The sequence below is a fragment of the Bombina bombina genome, chromosome 4 (assembly GCF_027579735.1).
Source record: "Bombina bombina isolate aBomBom1 chromosome 4, aBomBom1.pri, whole genome shotgun sequence".
Lineage (NCBI taxonomy): Eukaryota > Metazoa > Chordata > Amphibia > Anura > Bombinatoridae > Bombina > Bombina bombina.
The window spans coordinates 1020729629-1020746314 of record NC_069502.1 but is presented as its reverse complement, the minus strand read 5'-3'; the positions used below and the strand labels follow the sequence as shown (position 1 = coordinate 1020746314).

Sequence of the window (16686 nt, the reverse complement as noted above, 5' to 3'; positions counted from 1 at the left end):
CTTTTTGCTGGAATCAATCTAGTGAAGGATTACTGTTGCGAGGATATCCTGACGGGGATCCCTTGGTACAGCTAGCTGGTTTGCTGTTTAAATACCAGCCCGCTCCTACAGGCACAAGAGAGTGCCTTCACGTTTGTGAGTATCCTGTATCTCATCTAACTTGGATATTGTCTGTTTTGATTGATCTACACATGTGGCGCCTCTGTTTCTGTTTTCCTTGCAGTGAAACCTCTTTTTGAAGATACACCATCGTTTGGGTGAAGACCGAGAGCTGCCTTCTATTTCTACTTCCATTTATTTGGACTTATTTGGACTTATTTGGACTTCAGTTGGGATCTTTCCCATTTCACCTATTGATACGTCTGTATTCTCATATATATATTTTTTATTCTATCATTATATTTTATGTTTTATATTTTACTTTTTACATATTTTACCATTTATTTTCTATATATTGTTTTATATGTTTTTTTACATTTTTGGTATCACCAAAGGGGTTTTTTGATTGTATTTCAGTACTAATTTCTGCCCTGAGTCATTAGCGCCTCCTATAGGGGATTTGTGGTATTACTCTAATATCACAATATCCCTCTTAATAATTATTCCTATTTAAAGCTAAATACTTACCTGTAAAATAAATCCTAATATAGCTACAATATAAATTATAATTATATTATAGCTATTTTAGGATTTATATTTATTTTACAGGTAACTTTGTATTTATTTTAACCAGGTACAATAGCTATTAAATAGTTAAGAACTATTTAATAGCTAAAATAGTTAAAATAATTACAAATTTACCTGTAAAAGAAATCCTAACCTAAGTTACAATTAAACCTAACACTAGACTATCAATAAATTAATTAAATACAATTGCTACAAATAAATACAATTAAATAAACTAGCTAAAGTACAAAAAATAAAAAAGAACTAAGTTACAAAAAATAAAAAATTATTTACAAACATAAGAAAAATATTACAACAATTTTAAACTAATTACACCTACTCTAAGCCCCCTAATAAAATAACAAAGCCCCCCAAAATAAAAAAAATGCCCTACCCTATTCTAAATTACTAAAGTTCAAAGCTCTTTTACCTTACCAGCCCTGAACAGGGCCCTTTGCGGGGCATGCCCCAAGAAATACAGCTCTTTTGCCTGTAAAAAAAAAACATACAATACCCAAGCCCCCCAACATTACAACCCACCACCCACATACCCCTAATCTAACCCAAACCCCCTTAAATAAACCTAACACTAAGCCCCTGAAGATCATCCTACCTTGTCTTCACCTCACCGGGTATCACACCGATCCGTCCAGAAGAGCTCCTCCGATGTCCTGATCCAAGCCCAAGCGGGGGGCTGAAGAGGTCCATGATCCGGCTGAAGTCTTCATCCAAGCGGGGCAGAAGAGGTCTTCCATCCGAATGAAGTCTTCATCCAAGCGGCATCCATCCGGAGCGAAGCGGCAGCATCCTGAAGACCTCCACCGCGGAACATCCATCCTGGCCGACGACTGAACGACGAATGACGGTTCCTTTAAATGACGTCATCCAAGATGGCGTCCCACGAATTCTGATTGGCTGATAGAATCCTATCAGCCAATCGGAATTAAGGTAGGAATATTCTGATTGGCTGATGGAATCAGCCAGAGTCAAGTTCAATCCGATTGGCTGATCCGATCAGCCAATCAGATTGAGCTCGCATTCTATTGGCTGTTCCGATCAGCCAATAGAATGCAAGCTCAATCTGATTGGCTGATTGGATCAGCCAATCGGATTGAACTTGACTCTGATTGGCTGATTCCATCAGCCAATCAGAATATTCCTACCTTAATTCCGATTGGCTGATAGGATTCTATCAGCCAATCGGAATTCGTGGGACGCCATCTTGGATGACGTCATTTAAAGGAACCGTCATTCGTCGTTCAGTCGTCGGCCAGGATGGATGTTCCGCGGTGGAGGTCTTCAGGATGCTGCCGCTTCGCTCCGGATGGATGCCGCTTGGATGAAGACTTCAATTGGATGGAAGACCTCTTCTGCCCCGCTTGGATGAAGACTTCAGCCGGATCATGGACCTCTTCAGCCCCCCGCTTGGGCTTGGATCAGGACATCGGAGGAGCTCTACTGGACGGATCGGTGTGATACCCGGTGAGGTGAAGACAAGGTAGGATGATCTTCAGGGGCTTAGTGTTAGGTTTATTTAAGGGGGGTTTGGGTTAGATTAGGGGTATGTGGGTGGTGGGTTGTAATGTTGGGGGGCTTGGGTATTGTATGTTTTTTTTACAGGCAAAAGAGCTGTATTTCTTGGGGCATGCCCCGCAAAGGGCCCTGTTCAGGGCTGGTAAGGTAAAAGAGCTTTGAACTTTAGTAATTTAGAATAGGGTAGGGCATTTTTTTATTTTGGGGGGCTTTGTTATTTTATTAGGGGGCTTAGAGTAGGTGTAATTAGTTTAAAATTGTTGTAATATTTTTCTTATGTTTGTAAATATTTTTTTATTTTTTGTAACTTAGTTCTTTTTTATTTTTTGTACTTTAGCTAGTTTATTTAATTGTATTTATTTGTAGCAATTGTATTTAATTAACTTATTGATAGTGTAGTGTTAGGTTAATTGTAGATAATTGTAGGTAGTTTAATTAATTTATTGATAGTCTAGTGTTAGGTTTAATTGTAACTTAGGTTAGGATTTATTTTACAGGTAATTTTGTAATTATTTTAACTATTTTAGCTATTAAATAGTTCTTAACTATTTAATAGCTATTGTACCTGGTTAAAATAAATACAAAGTTACCTGTAAAATAAATATAAATCCTAAAATAGCTATAATATAATTATAATTTATATTGTAGCTATATTAGGATTTATTTTACAGGTAAGTATTTAGCTTTAAATAGGAATAATTTATTTAATAAGAGTTAATTCATTTCGTTAGATTTAAATTATATTTAACTTTGGGGGGTGTTAGTGTTAGGGTTAGACTTAGCTTTAGGGGTTAATACATTTATTAGAATAGCGGTGAGCTCCGGTCGGCAGATTAGGAGTTAATAATTGAAGTTAGGTGTCGGCGATGTTAGGGAGGGCAGATTAGGGGTTAATACTATTTATGATAGGGTTAGTGAGGCGGATTAGGGGTTAATAACTTTATTATAGTAGCCCTCAGGTCCGGTCGGCAGATTAGGGGTTAATAAGTGTAGGCAGGTGGAGGCGACGTTGTGGGGGGCAGATTAGGGGTTAATAAATATAATATAGGGGTCGGCGATGTTAGGGCAGCAGATTAGGGGTACATAAGGATAATGTAAGTAGCGGCGGTTTACGCAGCGGCAGATTAGGGGTTAATAATAATATGCAGGGGTCAGCGATAGCGGGGGCGGCAGATTAGGGGTTAATAAGTGTAAGGTTAGGATTGTTTAGACTCGGGGTACATGTTAGAGTGTTAGGTGCAGACGTAGGAAGTGTTTCCCCATAGGAAACAATGGGGCTGCGTTAGGAGCTGAACGCGGCTTTTTTGCAGGTGTTTGTTTTTTTTTCAGCTCAAACAGCCCCATTGTTTCCTATGGGGGAATCGTGCACGAGCACGTTTTTGAGGCTGGCCACGTCCGTAAGCAACTCTGGTATCGAGAGTTGAAGCTGCGTTAAAAATGCTCTACGCTCCTTTTTTGGAGCCTAACGCAGCCTTTATGTGGTCTCTCAATACCAGAGTTATTTTTATGGTGTGGCCAGAAAAAAGCCGGCGTTAGTTTTTCAGGTCGTTACCGACAAAACTCCAAATCTAGCCGTATGTCTTATACTTATTGTGAACTGACTATATAAGGAATTTACCTTCATACAATTGTTTGCATAAACAGATTATATATATCTTTTTATGTTTCACTAGCACGTCTGTTTACTAAGTCTCGTTACTGTGTTACTTACAGTACATATAGTGTTTCCATTTTTTCAGATTGCACTTTATATGTACTCAGATCTTGTATTTGCAATTTATTAGTGTTAGGAAAAGTTGGGGCTTTTTCTTTGCACGTTTGTGTATTTTTAGCAGCACTGAACAGGTTTCTTGTAATTGGCGCCTCCCAGAAGGTATCTGGGTTAATCTATTATAGGCTGACTGCTGAATCTCTTTTTGCTTGTTTTTTTAACAATACACATACTCATTTTCAGGACAGGTTGATTATAACTAAAAGCTACCTATATAAAGCCATGGTTACAGGTGGGAAAAATTAGTGCACATCAAGATCTGAGATGGAGTCCATAAAGCATCTTGGTGGGTCAGCATTTAATGGCTCAAAACAGTAGCAGGTACTGCTGACAGATGTCTATGGATACTTTTTCTGTAGCAAGCATACTTTACTAAGAGGGATGACACTATATTTCTTCATCTGTAAAAAAACAAACAATTTACACTGAAACAAACCTTTAGTCTAAGAATAATTTTTTTAATGAAAACTGAAGCTTTATTTTGTCAAATAAAAGAATAAACATAAAAATATACTTAACCGATTTCCCTGTCCCCCAGAACAAAATAACAACTGCTAACCAATCACAAACTAATATTCAAATATAGCGCAAACTCTGTTTGCACATGTGCATACTGGGGTAGCCTGCCCTCTTGTGTTCCCTTAAGGAGGTTTAGCACTGATTCAAATGAGTTACTATTGCAAAGAATGCTTTTCTTATTATGATTGTTGATGCAAAACCCACCTTTTAAAAAGCATGTGAAACCATAGAAGCTTAGGGAGGGAGGGAAAGTAAACAAAAGTTCAAATAAAATGCCAAAAATTATTAACGTAGTATATCTAAATGTATTAGTCTAATTTCTTTATTTTTAAAATTCTGTAAATGCCTTCAATTTGCATATCTTTTAAATAATAAGTATACATTTCAACAACACAGAATATATATATATATATATATATATATATATATACACACACACACACACATACACACAGTATATATATATATATATATATGTGTGTATGTATATATATATATATATATATATATATATATATATATGTGTGTATATATATATATATATATATATATATATATATATATATATATATATATATATATATATATATATATATATATAAATATATATAATGTTATTAAAAAGCTGTACCTTCAACGTATGGACCTTCTTTCGGATGTTCTCTTACTCTTAAATTAAATGTTTTTGAAGTTTTTCTTCGAAGCAGGTCTCTTACCCTCTCATTATATATTTCCAGATAGCTAAAAGGTAGAACAGAAATTAATGTTAAATAAACAATAGTAAATTAACTCAATTAAAAAAATGTATTAACTAATTAATTAATGAAATACGTGCAAATGTTATGCTTGCAATAAAGAACTGATTTTTTAAATCTTTTTGGTGAGTGCTGTATTAAATAACAGTTCTCATTTGTATGCTCATTGCCTCCAATGCAATATAGAATGATTTCTATCTATGATGGACAAAATTTGGATCCTAGAAATTTGTATGATAACTTTAACTGTACATATTTTTAAGTTTTTTCAATAAGTTTAAATTGGCCATACCTTTCAAAACCAGTTTCCTCCAAAGTAAAAGTTTTAACATAATATGTTGGGACAACTCTTTATGTGACCTTTTATACAAGTAAAATATAGGCCGGTTAACAGCCCTAAATAAAAGAAACAATCTAAAATGCAGAAATGTAAAATAACACACAAACTGCAACATTCAATGCCAATAACAGGACTTTTATCAGTAAGAATAAAATATATGGCAAGCTAAAATACACTACTTGTTAGAATGAAGATTACACTAGTGTATATTTTTAATTACATTTAAGAGAGTGAATCTAAAACAGGACTACCATGATTAAAGGGATAGTAAACTCCAAAATGTTCTTTTATGATTCAGATAGAACATACAATTTTAAATAACTTTCCAATTTAATTTTCTTCATTCTCTTTTTATCCATTGCTGAAGGGACAGCATTGCACTACTGGCAGGAAGCTGAACACATCTATTTAGCCAATCACAAGAGACAAATGTGTGCAGGCACCAATTAGCGGCAACTCCTATTAGTGTATGATATGTGCGTAATCATTTTTTAACAAGGGATACTAAGAGAACGAAGCACATTTGAAAATAGAAGTGAATTTAAAAGTGTCTTAAATTTACATGCTCTATCTGATTCATGCACGTTTAATTTTGACTTTCCTATCCCTTTAACTTTTCTGCATCATTTCACAAAAAGATCAGAGTCCTGACTCCAAAACAAAACAGCTTGATAGCTTTAAGAACATGAAACTCTAGAATGATTTCAAATTATGGATCTAATAGATTTACATTTTAAGGAGAGTGATAATGTTTTTTTCTTTAATGTTGACAAATGATGTGAGATCATGATTATAACAATCACCTGTAGTTGGATGGACACATTACCACTTATTTTAAAAAAAAGAGGGTTGCTGCATTCAAATAAAGAGTCTCATGAAAATATGTATTGTTGGGTTCACAAAGAGGTTGCCTCACCCACCGGATTTCATTTCATTGGTATGTGGTTCTATTAATTCATTGTTGCCACAGTAACTGCCTTTTCTAAATTGGGCTTCTCCTGTTTTAAGTCACTTGCCCCATTTTAGTGCTTATATAAAAAAGTCACATAGAACACTGGATAATGCTATCTTTCATATGAGAGGTACAGTAGATATATTTGGTAGGTGACTGCCATTTTATGACAATGCCCCAACAACTACAGACTCCTCTCTTTCCAAAACAGAGTCTCACGCTCCTCTATGTTTTTTGACAGTTATAGCGGCTCTAGAAAAACCACATGGCTTATGTTCAAGGGATAATTTACAGAAGGTTTCTCAACTGTTTATTTCCGAAGATCATAAAGGGAAGGAAATAAAGGCTCCCTTCGAGCCCTAGTACTCTGTCCAAAAACACTTGCATAAACATATTCTTTATGAAGTCTGTACACTGAATTACTGCAAGTGTAATGACAGAGCAAAAGGACATATCAAACAGCATTTGTGAGAACATTTATGAGACTTTAATCAGTATTCCAGGAGAGCGCTGGATAGCTTGAACCAAACAAATGCAATAAAGATTACATGAAAAAGATTATCACTATAAATGTTCTCAGCAAGAAGGTTTAATGAAAAAAGTACAGTTAGGTCAACTGAAGGTACAGTCTGCAGAGATTAGTATTGATTCCATTGAATAACTAGAAGGATAAATCACATATGAATGTAACCTTTGATACATTATTTAGCTATAGAACAAGATAACGTTACTGAACAGATTTCAAAACTAAACAATTTTTGAGGCAAATTCTATTTACTCGCCTTCTTTACTAACCCTACATATTAATAGGTCATGTTAGTAAAGTTGTGCTTTCATATCTGTTATTATCGTCATTTGTCTCTAAATTACTGCTGTCACACTTAGAAAGGACATAAAATAAAAAGTGCACATTGATACAACAGGAGGAGAGCTGACAGCTTATGATCTAGAAATAAGGGCATCTGCAGAGAGGAAGGGGTTGGCAAAAAAACAAATTACAAACATAACAATAGAGGTAAAATGTGCTACGCGAGAAAGTTGCTTGTTTACATATGCTGCAAATCATTTTTAAAATGGTGGTTTACTGGCATCAAAATATTGACTTGTGGGTAAATATGCTTAGTTATAAGGAGCAAAATTCTAGAGAAGGCCACTACTGTATCGATTTAAAAAAAAATATTGTACTTCTACTGGGATATTTCTTTTATTATTATTTTTTTTAACAAACATTTAACATTAGTATGATACTGTTCCACCCAATATAATACTAGAAAATATATATTCTGAAAGTCGCCCTTAAAGGGATACTAAACCCAATTTTTTTCTTTCATGATTCAGATAGAGCATGCAATTTTAAGCAACTTTCTAATTTACTCCTATTATAAATTTTTCTTCATTCTCATGCTATTTTTATTTGAACAAACAAGAATGTAAGCTTAAGAGCCAGCCCATTTTTATTTCAGCACCTAGGTAGCTCTTGCCGATTGGTTACTAAATGTAGCAAACCAATCAGCAAGCTCTACCAAGGTGCTGAACCAAAAATGGGCTGGCTCTCAACATTCCATTCCTGCTTTTTCAAATAGAGATAGCAAAATAACGAAGAAAAATAGGTAATAGGAATAAATTAGAAAGTTGCTCTATCTGAATAATGAAAGAAAAAAAATTGGGTTTTGTATCCCTTTAACAATGAAAACTCAGCTTTATGCAAGAAATAGTGACGTTTCTTAGAAGGTCCGCTGGGGAGGGATTATTATAAAAGCAAAATCATGAGAATGGTATATCAGAGAAAATGAACAGCCATATAGAACATTCATTTATTTTGGAATGGATAATGTGTAAGTTTAAAAAAAGAAATATCTCTCTGGAAGCAGAGGTGTTGAACAACTGTGCAACTCTCATAATTTAAATAATTGATCTTTTCTCATAAGCAAATATGCAGTTTAGTTTTGGTACGACTGAGATATGTCAATAGAAGATGTTACTGTATTTTGTTTTAAACCAAAAGGAAAAAAAATTATCAGATTATGTCATGAAAAGCACAAAACCTTTCATGCTTCTTTTTGTTGAAACCTTGTGTCATTGTTGCTTATAAATGTTTTAAATTTGTATATAGTAAAAGTATTATTATTTTATTATTATATTGAGATGGGTCTATATATTTGTGTATAGTAGATTTATTTTAATTTATGCTTCAATCATATAAAATTACAAACGTATTTATTTAAATGGCATAACACCCAACATTTTGTTACATTATTCAGATAGAGCATATCATTTTAAACAACTTTCCAATTTACTTCTTATCCAATTAATGGTTTCTCTTTATATCCATTGTTGAAGGGGCAGCAATGTACTTTTGAGCAAGCAGAACACATCAGGTAAGCCTTAAACAAGAGGTGTGTGCAGCCATCAATCAGCAACAAGCTCCCATTACTGCTCCTGAGCCTACCTAGGTATGCTATTCAACAAAGGATACTAAGAGAACTAAGAAAAAATAGAAGTAAATTGGAAAGTTGTTTAAAATTGCATGTTCTATCTGCATCTTGAAAGTTTAATTTTGACTTTACTGTCCCTTTAATGTAGTTTTTTTTTATTTTAATTTCATTATGTACAATTATTTATTCTAAAAAAAAAAAATTTAAAAAAGAGATGTACCTGACTTCTGTTCTAAAAGATGCGTCACCCCATCTTGTTGATTCAGAAATTCTGCTAAATAATCCTTCACAGATCCTAGGAATCAATCCAGAATCTCCCTGTGATGGGTGAAACAAGTGAAAAAAATGCAAACTTAACATATTGGTAAACTGTACATCCGAGAGAAGAAGAACAAAGCCTGTTCAATGTTTTAAATATTATTTCTAATACTAACAAAAATATTTTTTTACTTTTACATGAAAATCCAATTGGTAAATGTCCTTTTGTTATCGAGGCATTCATTTTGCTGATACAATGACATTTTCCATAATAACACTAAATAAATACTAGATAGAATGATGTATTCAATGCAAAAGATTAACCTGAAAATAAAATACAGCTGAATTTTATACTATTCAAATTCGGAAGTTTTTAATGTTCATAAATACAAATGGTGCTGCCATGTTGTAGGTTTCCTTCTCCTCTGAGGCCAATTAGAGACATCTATAAATGAGACACTAGAGTCTACAACCAATGACTATGTGGGATATAGTGGTGTTAAAAGGAGATACAAATCAGAATGTTTCAGATAAAGTATACCATTTTAAACAACTTTCCAGTTAACTCTTATTATAAAATTTACTTTGCTCCCTTGGTATCCTTTGTTGAAGAGTATACCTAAGTAGGACCTAGCTGGTGATTGATAGCTGCATATGTGCCTCTTGTCACTTGTTTATTTAGCACCCAGTAGAGCATTGCTGCTCCTTTGCGTACACTTCAACAAAGGATACCAAAACAAGGATGCAAATCTGATAATAGAAGTAAATCAGAAAGTTGTTTAAAATCAAATGCTCTGTCTGAATCATGAAAGTTGACTTTGCTGTCTCTTTAAACCTGGAGTCTGCAATTCTTCTTTTGACAGGAATTGAAAAGATCACAATTTTCATAATCAGATTACAGGAAAAAGGGGCAATATAAATAATTAAATTAATATAATGTGTAATGTCCTTTTAAGGATAAAAAGTATTTCGAAGAATTTAAAAAGACACTGTGATGAAAAAAATAAAAATGTGCAGTATAGGACATACACACACATATTTATACATATACACTCAATTAATAAACCAATCAGCAATACTTACTGGGTTACCCATCATGGTATAGGACTTCCCAGAACCAGTCTGTCCATATGCAAATATGCAGGCATTATAACCTTCAAATGCTGATTTAAGGACATCTGTGCCAAGATCTTTAAAAACCTAGAAGGTGAATGGAAATGACATTCTATTATAAATATACAAAATAAAGGTTTCACTTTTAAGGTAAGCAATTTATTTTTTTAAACCTAACAAAAGGCCACATGGCTATATTTATCATACACACAGATATGATTTTCACATTTTTCCATTGTAAAAAAAAAAAAAGAAAAGTCTAAGGGCTTGCTGATGTAAAATTAATCCGCATGTTAAGATATAACCTCACAGATTGACATAAGAGATTGGATCAGTAATTCTTTGCAAATTGCACGCTTACCTCCATACATAATAAAGAAGCTCTCTAGAATGCAGATTTTCCTAAGGGAGAGCAAAGGTGACAGGGAGTACCTACCAATGATAGCAACCTTTGTTGATGCAAAAACAAATCAAATTATGCTGTTTCAGCATTGTTTACCTTGTATTTGTTTGGAGTTTTGCAAACATATATTTCCCTTCATTTCTATAAGCGCACTGCATATTTTGAAATAATTTAGAAGCAGAGGGTTTCAATTAATGGAATACATTGATATGAGGGGTCAGTTACTAGTGGTGTTTCCCAAGGGTCAGTTCTTGGGCCTGTTTTGTGTTTAACATGTTCATCAGTGATATTGGAAGTGGGCTCCAGGGGAAGGTGTGTGTGTTTGCTAATGAACAGAGTTGATCTTCCAGGAGGGGTTGATCAAATGAACAGTGAGATTAAAAAAACTGGATGACTGGGCAAATAAATTGGATCTGAAATTGAATATTACCAAGAGCAAAATTATGCATATAGGACCAAAAAATCCAAAGGTCAAATATAGTCTTAATGATACATTACTGAATGTATCTAAAGAGGAACGGGTTTTGGGAATTATTATTTCAGATTATTTACATTTTGGTACACAGTGCAGCCAGTAAGGCCAGTCAAATACTTGCATTGAGAGAGGTATTAGTAGCAGATATAGCAAGGTTCTTATGCCACTTTACAGATTGCTAGTTAGGCTTATCTGGAATATTGTGTACATGCATAAGGCTATCCTAAGAAAAAATTAACATGTAATATGGGTAGACATGATTGGCCTTTTTGGTTCTTATCTACCGTCAAATTCTACGTGTATATGCTTCCAACGAGCTAGACTAAATTTGTTGAGAAGAGAGCACAAGATCTACAGGTATCAATTTCTGTGATTATTCCAATAAAAAATGCAAAGGAACTTCATACACACCCAAGGACACCCTGTTCAGCCCACTTGCAAATGCTGCAAGACTCATTTTGCAATAGAAATATAGGAACTTTTAAATTTTGACTTCTTGCTTATAACTTCAACAGTTTTTTTTGTAAATTACCTTAAATAAATGTGTAAATATTTACATTGAATACAATGTTTAAGCGCAATTTAAGGACGATTTATAAATGTGCATATTGCAGCAGGTTTTTAACACGTATTTGTTTGCATACTGTTTAAAAAAAACTTTTTCCATTAATAATTTCAATTAACTTTTGAGATGCTTATTTCATTGAGCAATATCCTGTATATATATATAGCTCACCATCACATACAAAAGCGTAGGTTATGCCTTTTAGTGCCATACACAGAATTGCATATGTCATATTCAGGTCAATAAATATGTATTAACCAGTCATTCCCCTTTAACCAATTTTAGATGTAAACTTTAAAGCAGAGTCACTGTTTGTGTTAATTTGTGTTAAAAAGTTATTTACCCTAGTTGTATGCTGGAACCAGCTCTGCAGTAGATGTGCTGCAAGTCAGAGTCAGGTACAACCCAATGGTAATACTGGCAGGCAAAGAATATCGAGAAGAATTGTCAATAGTCAAGCTAGAGTTCAGTACCAATATAGCAAACAGGAGGCAAATGTCACAGCAGGGGGGATAGGAAGAAGAATACAAACTTCTGTTCCAGGGGACAAAAAACAGTTTATCAGTCCACAGTTCAAGGTACAGGCAAAGGTGAGACAAAGAGCATAAGCCTACACACCAAGGTCAGGATCAGAAAAATATGCCAGGAACAAGAATACTTGAACTTCCATAGAGAATAACCAAGCACTTGACTGGCGCTAACAGGGTTTTTTTAAAAACTCCCCCATAGATATAGGAGCCAAGACAGCTGTAAGGTCACTTCCAACATCAGGGTCACAAATAACGCTATCAAATGCTACCTGTGCAGGTAGCACAGTTAGCATTATCATAAGAAGTCTGCAGGTCATATGGGCTAAACTTAACTCACTGTTCCGAATTCAGTTCTAACATAGGGCTGCATACAGCCCACCATGCTCTATCAGCAGCGCTAGACTTCAGCTTTCAGTGCAACGCCAGACTCCAGCCTTCCTCAAAGACTTCTTTATAGCATTCCTGCAGGTCAATTTAGCATGGCTCCTACTACTCCCAGGTAAATATCTAGGGCTTGACATTGTTCCCCTCCTTCAGTGCGTAGGCAACCATACCAGGTAAACACAGGAATAAGAGGGAGAAATCGAACGGGGCCTATCTGCAAAGGGTTTCTTCTGTTGCTGAGCTTTGAAGCAAGGTCTCTTGTAACTACTAATTTTTGGAGAGGAAAGATAATTTTTGATCTAAATCCAGAACAGATGAGAAATAAAGTCAGAAGAAACTGTAAGATGTAATCTGCAAAAAAACAGGCATCTTAATAGACTGATGAATATGACTTTTGTATGCAAAATCTGCCATAGTAAGAAAATAAAACCAATTGTCCTGAAGATAAGGGCAGAAATATTGTAAATACTATTTGATTAGTAAATTCTGTTTGGCTTTTAGTCTAAGGGTGATAATCGGATGACAAAAACTTCAAAATGCGCAAACTGGTGTAAAAATGTTTCAGAACCAAAATGTAAACTAGAAACCCCTAACTGATAACACATTTCAGGGTAATCCATGCAATCAAAAAAAACTTCCCTCAGAAATAAATGTAGCAGTCATACTAGCAAAAGGTAGGCCCACAGCAGGAATAAAATGAGCCATCTTGGTTAGGTGATCCACAGTTACTGAGATAGTGCCATAACCATCAGAGAGGAAGGTAAATTATACAAATCATCAACACATGGGACCAGAGACTTCCAGGAACCGGGAAAGAAAGCAAAGGACCAGCTGGAGCTGTAGTAGGATATTTCATCCTGGTAGAGATATTATAGGACATGACATGCTTACAAACATCCTCTCCCAATTCAGGCTACCAAAAAGTTCTAGAAATTACAATATCTTCCTGAACCCCCCCAGCCTAGAAGCAAGCAGGTCACAATGGGTCTGCATAATTTGTAAACAATCCTGAGGTGAAACAAAAATGTTCTATTTAAAGTACAACAGTCCGTCCTTAGAGGTCATGGAAATAAAAGAAGCAGGAGGAAGATTACTGAAAGCAATCTTATCCATCAGATAACTATAAATAACCAGTAGTTTTCTATTTAAGACACATTATAGTCCAATTGTTATTCATCCTCAAGTAGGGATTATTTTTAATTATGTAGCATGAGGCTGTATATTCATGGTTGCAATGTTTCAATATTTTGGTAAGTGAATTCAATTTGCAGTGTCATACTTTACCAGAGGCTTCTGGAAGATTTTGGGCAAATTTTGAGGCATCACTATAGATATATATGCATTTTGTGATTAGCTAATGGCTATCACATGATAGAGGTGAAGAGAAAATGGAATACACTTTTGAAATTCAAAGTTAGGGCTATTGCATGGTCTTTTTATTATGTATTTGTCAGTTATGCAATTCTACTGTAGTTAATTGTCCTTTATGTGTTAGGTTTTAATAAGTTGCAATGTGACTAAACTTAGTACCTGAACTCTCTCTAGTACTTTAATAAATTCCTACAAAACAAACAAATAATTACTAGAAAGTAACTATATATACTATAATTGTCTTTTAAATACTGGAATTCTGTTTAAGGAAAAAACAGACGCACCCTCTCATAAGCAGCAAAAGTCATACATCAATACCTTCCCAATGATGGCTAAGTCCCAAACAGGGAATAATGTTAGTAGGATCCTTGTACAGTAATAAAAAAAAAAGTTTAAATCATTCTTACCCTTGCAGTCCTCACCTCTTGTTTCCCACGCTTCTAGATTGTAAGTTCCTATGGGAATAGAACCCTCAATTTCTCCTGTATTTGTTTTTTTAAATTTTGTCTTGTCTCTTAAAAAATGCTAATGTCAGAATTAACACAAGCATTATTTCAATCACCAGTAACCAATTAAGTTTAAATGGACAATAAACACTTTGCGATGGCAATATAAAATCATATATATATATATATATATATATATATATATATATATATATATATATATATACACACACTATAATTGCATTTGTAATGTCTGTCGCCGTCGGCAGAGTTGCGCATGCATCCTCAATGGAATGTTGGCAGCGCGAGGCAGCCAACAGAATGTTCGCTGCGCGCGCAGCCAAAAGAATTCACCTGGATGGGTGGATTCCAAAAATGGCAGGGTGCTGGATTCTTTCACCACCCTGCCATTTTCAGAATCCACCGGGATGCAGCGAAGGCAAACAGAGCATTACAAAAAAAAAAAAAAAAAACTGCCCACAATAAGTATAAAAAAACACCTAACCGCACGTAATAAGTATTAAAAAAATGACCACCCGCAAAAAGTATTAAAACAAAAGCCTGAAGCGCCCGCAATAAGTATTTTTTTAAAAAAACTAACCGCCCGTATGAAGTGTTAAGAAAAAAAAACAACTACCTAATAAAATTATTAACCCCTAAATCCGCAAACCCCAACATCACAAACTAGCTAATACAACTATTAACCCCTGAACCACCAACCCCCCATTAAACCTTATTTACCTATTAACTCCTACACCGCCAACCTCCACAACTCAAAAAACTAATTTAATGACTAAGCCCCCTAACATAACACCCCCTAAATTAACCCCTTAATTACAATAAAAATAAACTACATTACAATAAAAATTTTAAAAAAAAATTACATTAGATTAATCTAATTACAAAAAATAAAAAAGGCTAACATTATAAAAAATAATAAACACATTATCCAAAATGAAAAAATTAAACCTAACCCCTATGAAAATAAAAAAGCACCCCCAAAATAAAAACACCCCCTAATCTAATGCTAAACTACCAATAGCCCTTAAAAGGGCTTTTTGTAGGGCATTGCCCTAAGTTAAACAGCTCTTTTACATTAAAAATAAAAAAGTCCCTCAAAATAAAAAACCTAACACTAAAAAAACCTAAACTACCCATTGCCCTGAAAAGGGCATTTGTATGGGCATTGCCCTCTATATCTCCTATACAACGAACAGTACCAGCGCAAATAATGAGATAAACTAAATGTACAGCTGATGAGATACACTCAGAAGTTATATACAATATTTCAACATCATACAAAACAAGAGGGGTTTAGTGTATACAACACCAATGATCCAGATCGGTGGATTTAAAAAGATAACGTATAGTCCACAGGAGTTAAAGTTCCCTTAATGTCCCTGGAAATAGTCCCGCTGAGCCCCAAAGAAACTGCAGCTCTGTACGGGTTGGCACTTAAGGTCTCTGATGAAGCAACCAATAAAGTTGTGAAACGCGTTAGGCTTCGACCCCCCTACCTATTCACACAGGATACTGGCAGGCTGTTAGTTGAGTATATACACATTAAGTGCCAACCCGTTCACGACAATATATTTTCGTTCTATTAATGTTGGGATCATCTGCTCTATTAGGAGAGGTTTTACTAATACTGCTAATTTTTAACACGTTTTAAGATTTGTAACAGACACTTTGTTTTCAAATAAACACATATGAACTTTAACATACCGTGTATTGGTTATCCCCTTATCACTGCCTGTGCTAATCCCCCTATGCAAACCGGAACGAGTGTTCACGCTCAGTAGTAGCTAATACTGCTTTAGCTTGAACGTGGAGATCCGTTAATGGAGGACACAGCTACGATAGCAGGAGAGTGACTGGTAGATAACACCTTGGTAACCTGAGCGATCCATATACATCATAAAGTATGAGGTTAAATCATGTGAGTGAGCAATCATTTATTTATCTCTAGATGCGATACGAGTTCAAACATACTATACTTTGTGCGCTTGTCCTTCTTGTCGTTTTTATTTTTTATATATATATATATATATATATATATATATATATATATATATATATATATATATATATATATATATATATATTCTGCAATATACTTTCATTATTTATTGTGTCCCATTTTCCTGTAATTCTGTTTTAAAATTGTGAG

The 16686-nt window shown here is 34.5% G+C and overlaps 1 protein-coding gene across 2 annotated transcripts in view; it reads right to left on the bottom strand.

The window, feature by feature from the left end:
• KIF16B (kinesin family member 16B) overlaps positions 1–16686 on the bottom strand; it is a 999411-nt gene that overhangs the window by 908929 nt on the left and 73796 nt on the right. For both annotated transcript variants that reach the window (XM_053712121.1, XM_053712122.1), the window contains exons 5-7: positions 10313–10429; positions 9192–9289; positions 5121–5230 (exon numbers count right to left, since the gene is read on the bottom strand). In XM_053712121.1, coding sequence (XP_053568096.1) covers positions 5121–5230; positions 9192–9289; positions 10313–10429 — 325 coding nt within the window. The remainder of the gene's footprint in view (positions 1–5120; positions 5231–9191; positions 9290–10312; positions 10430–16686) is intronic.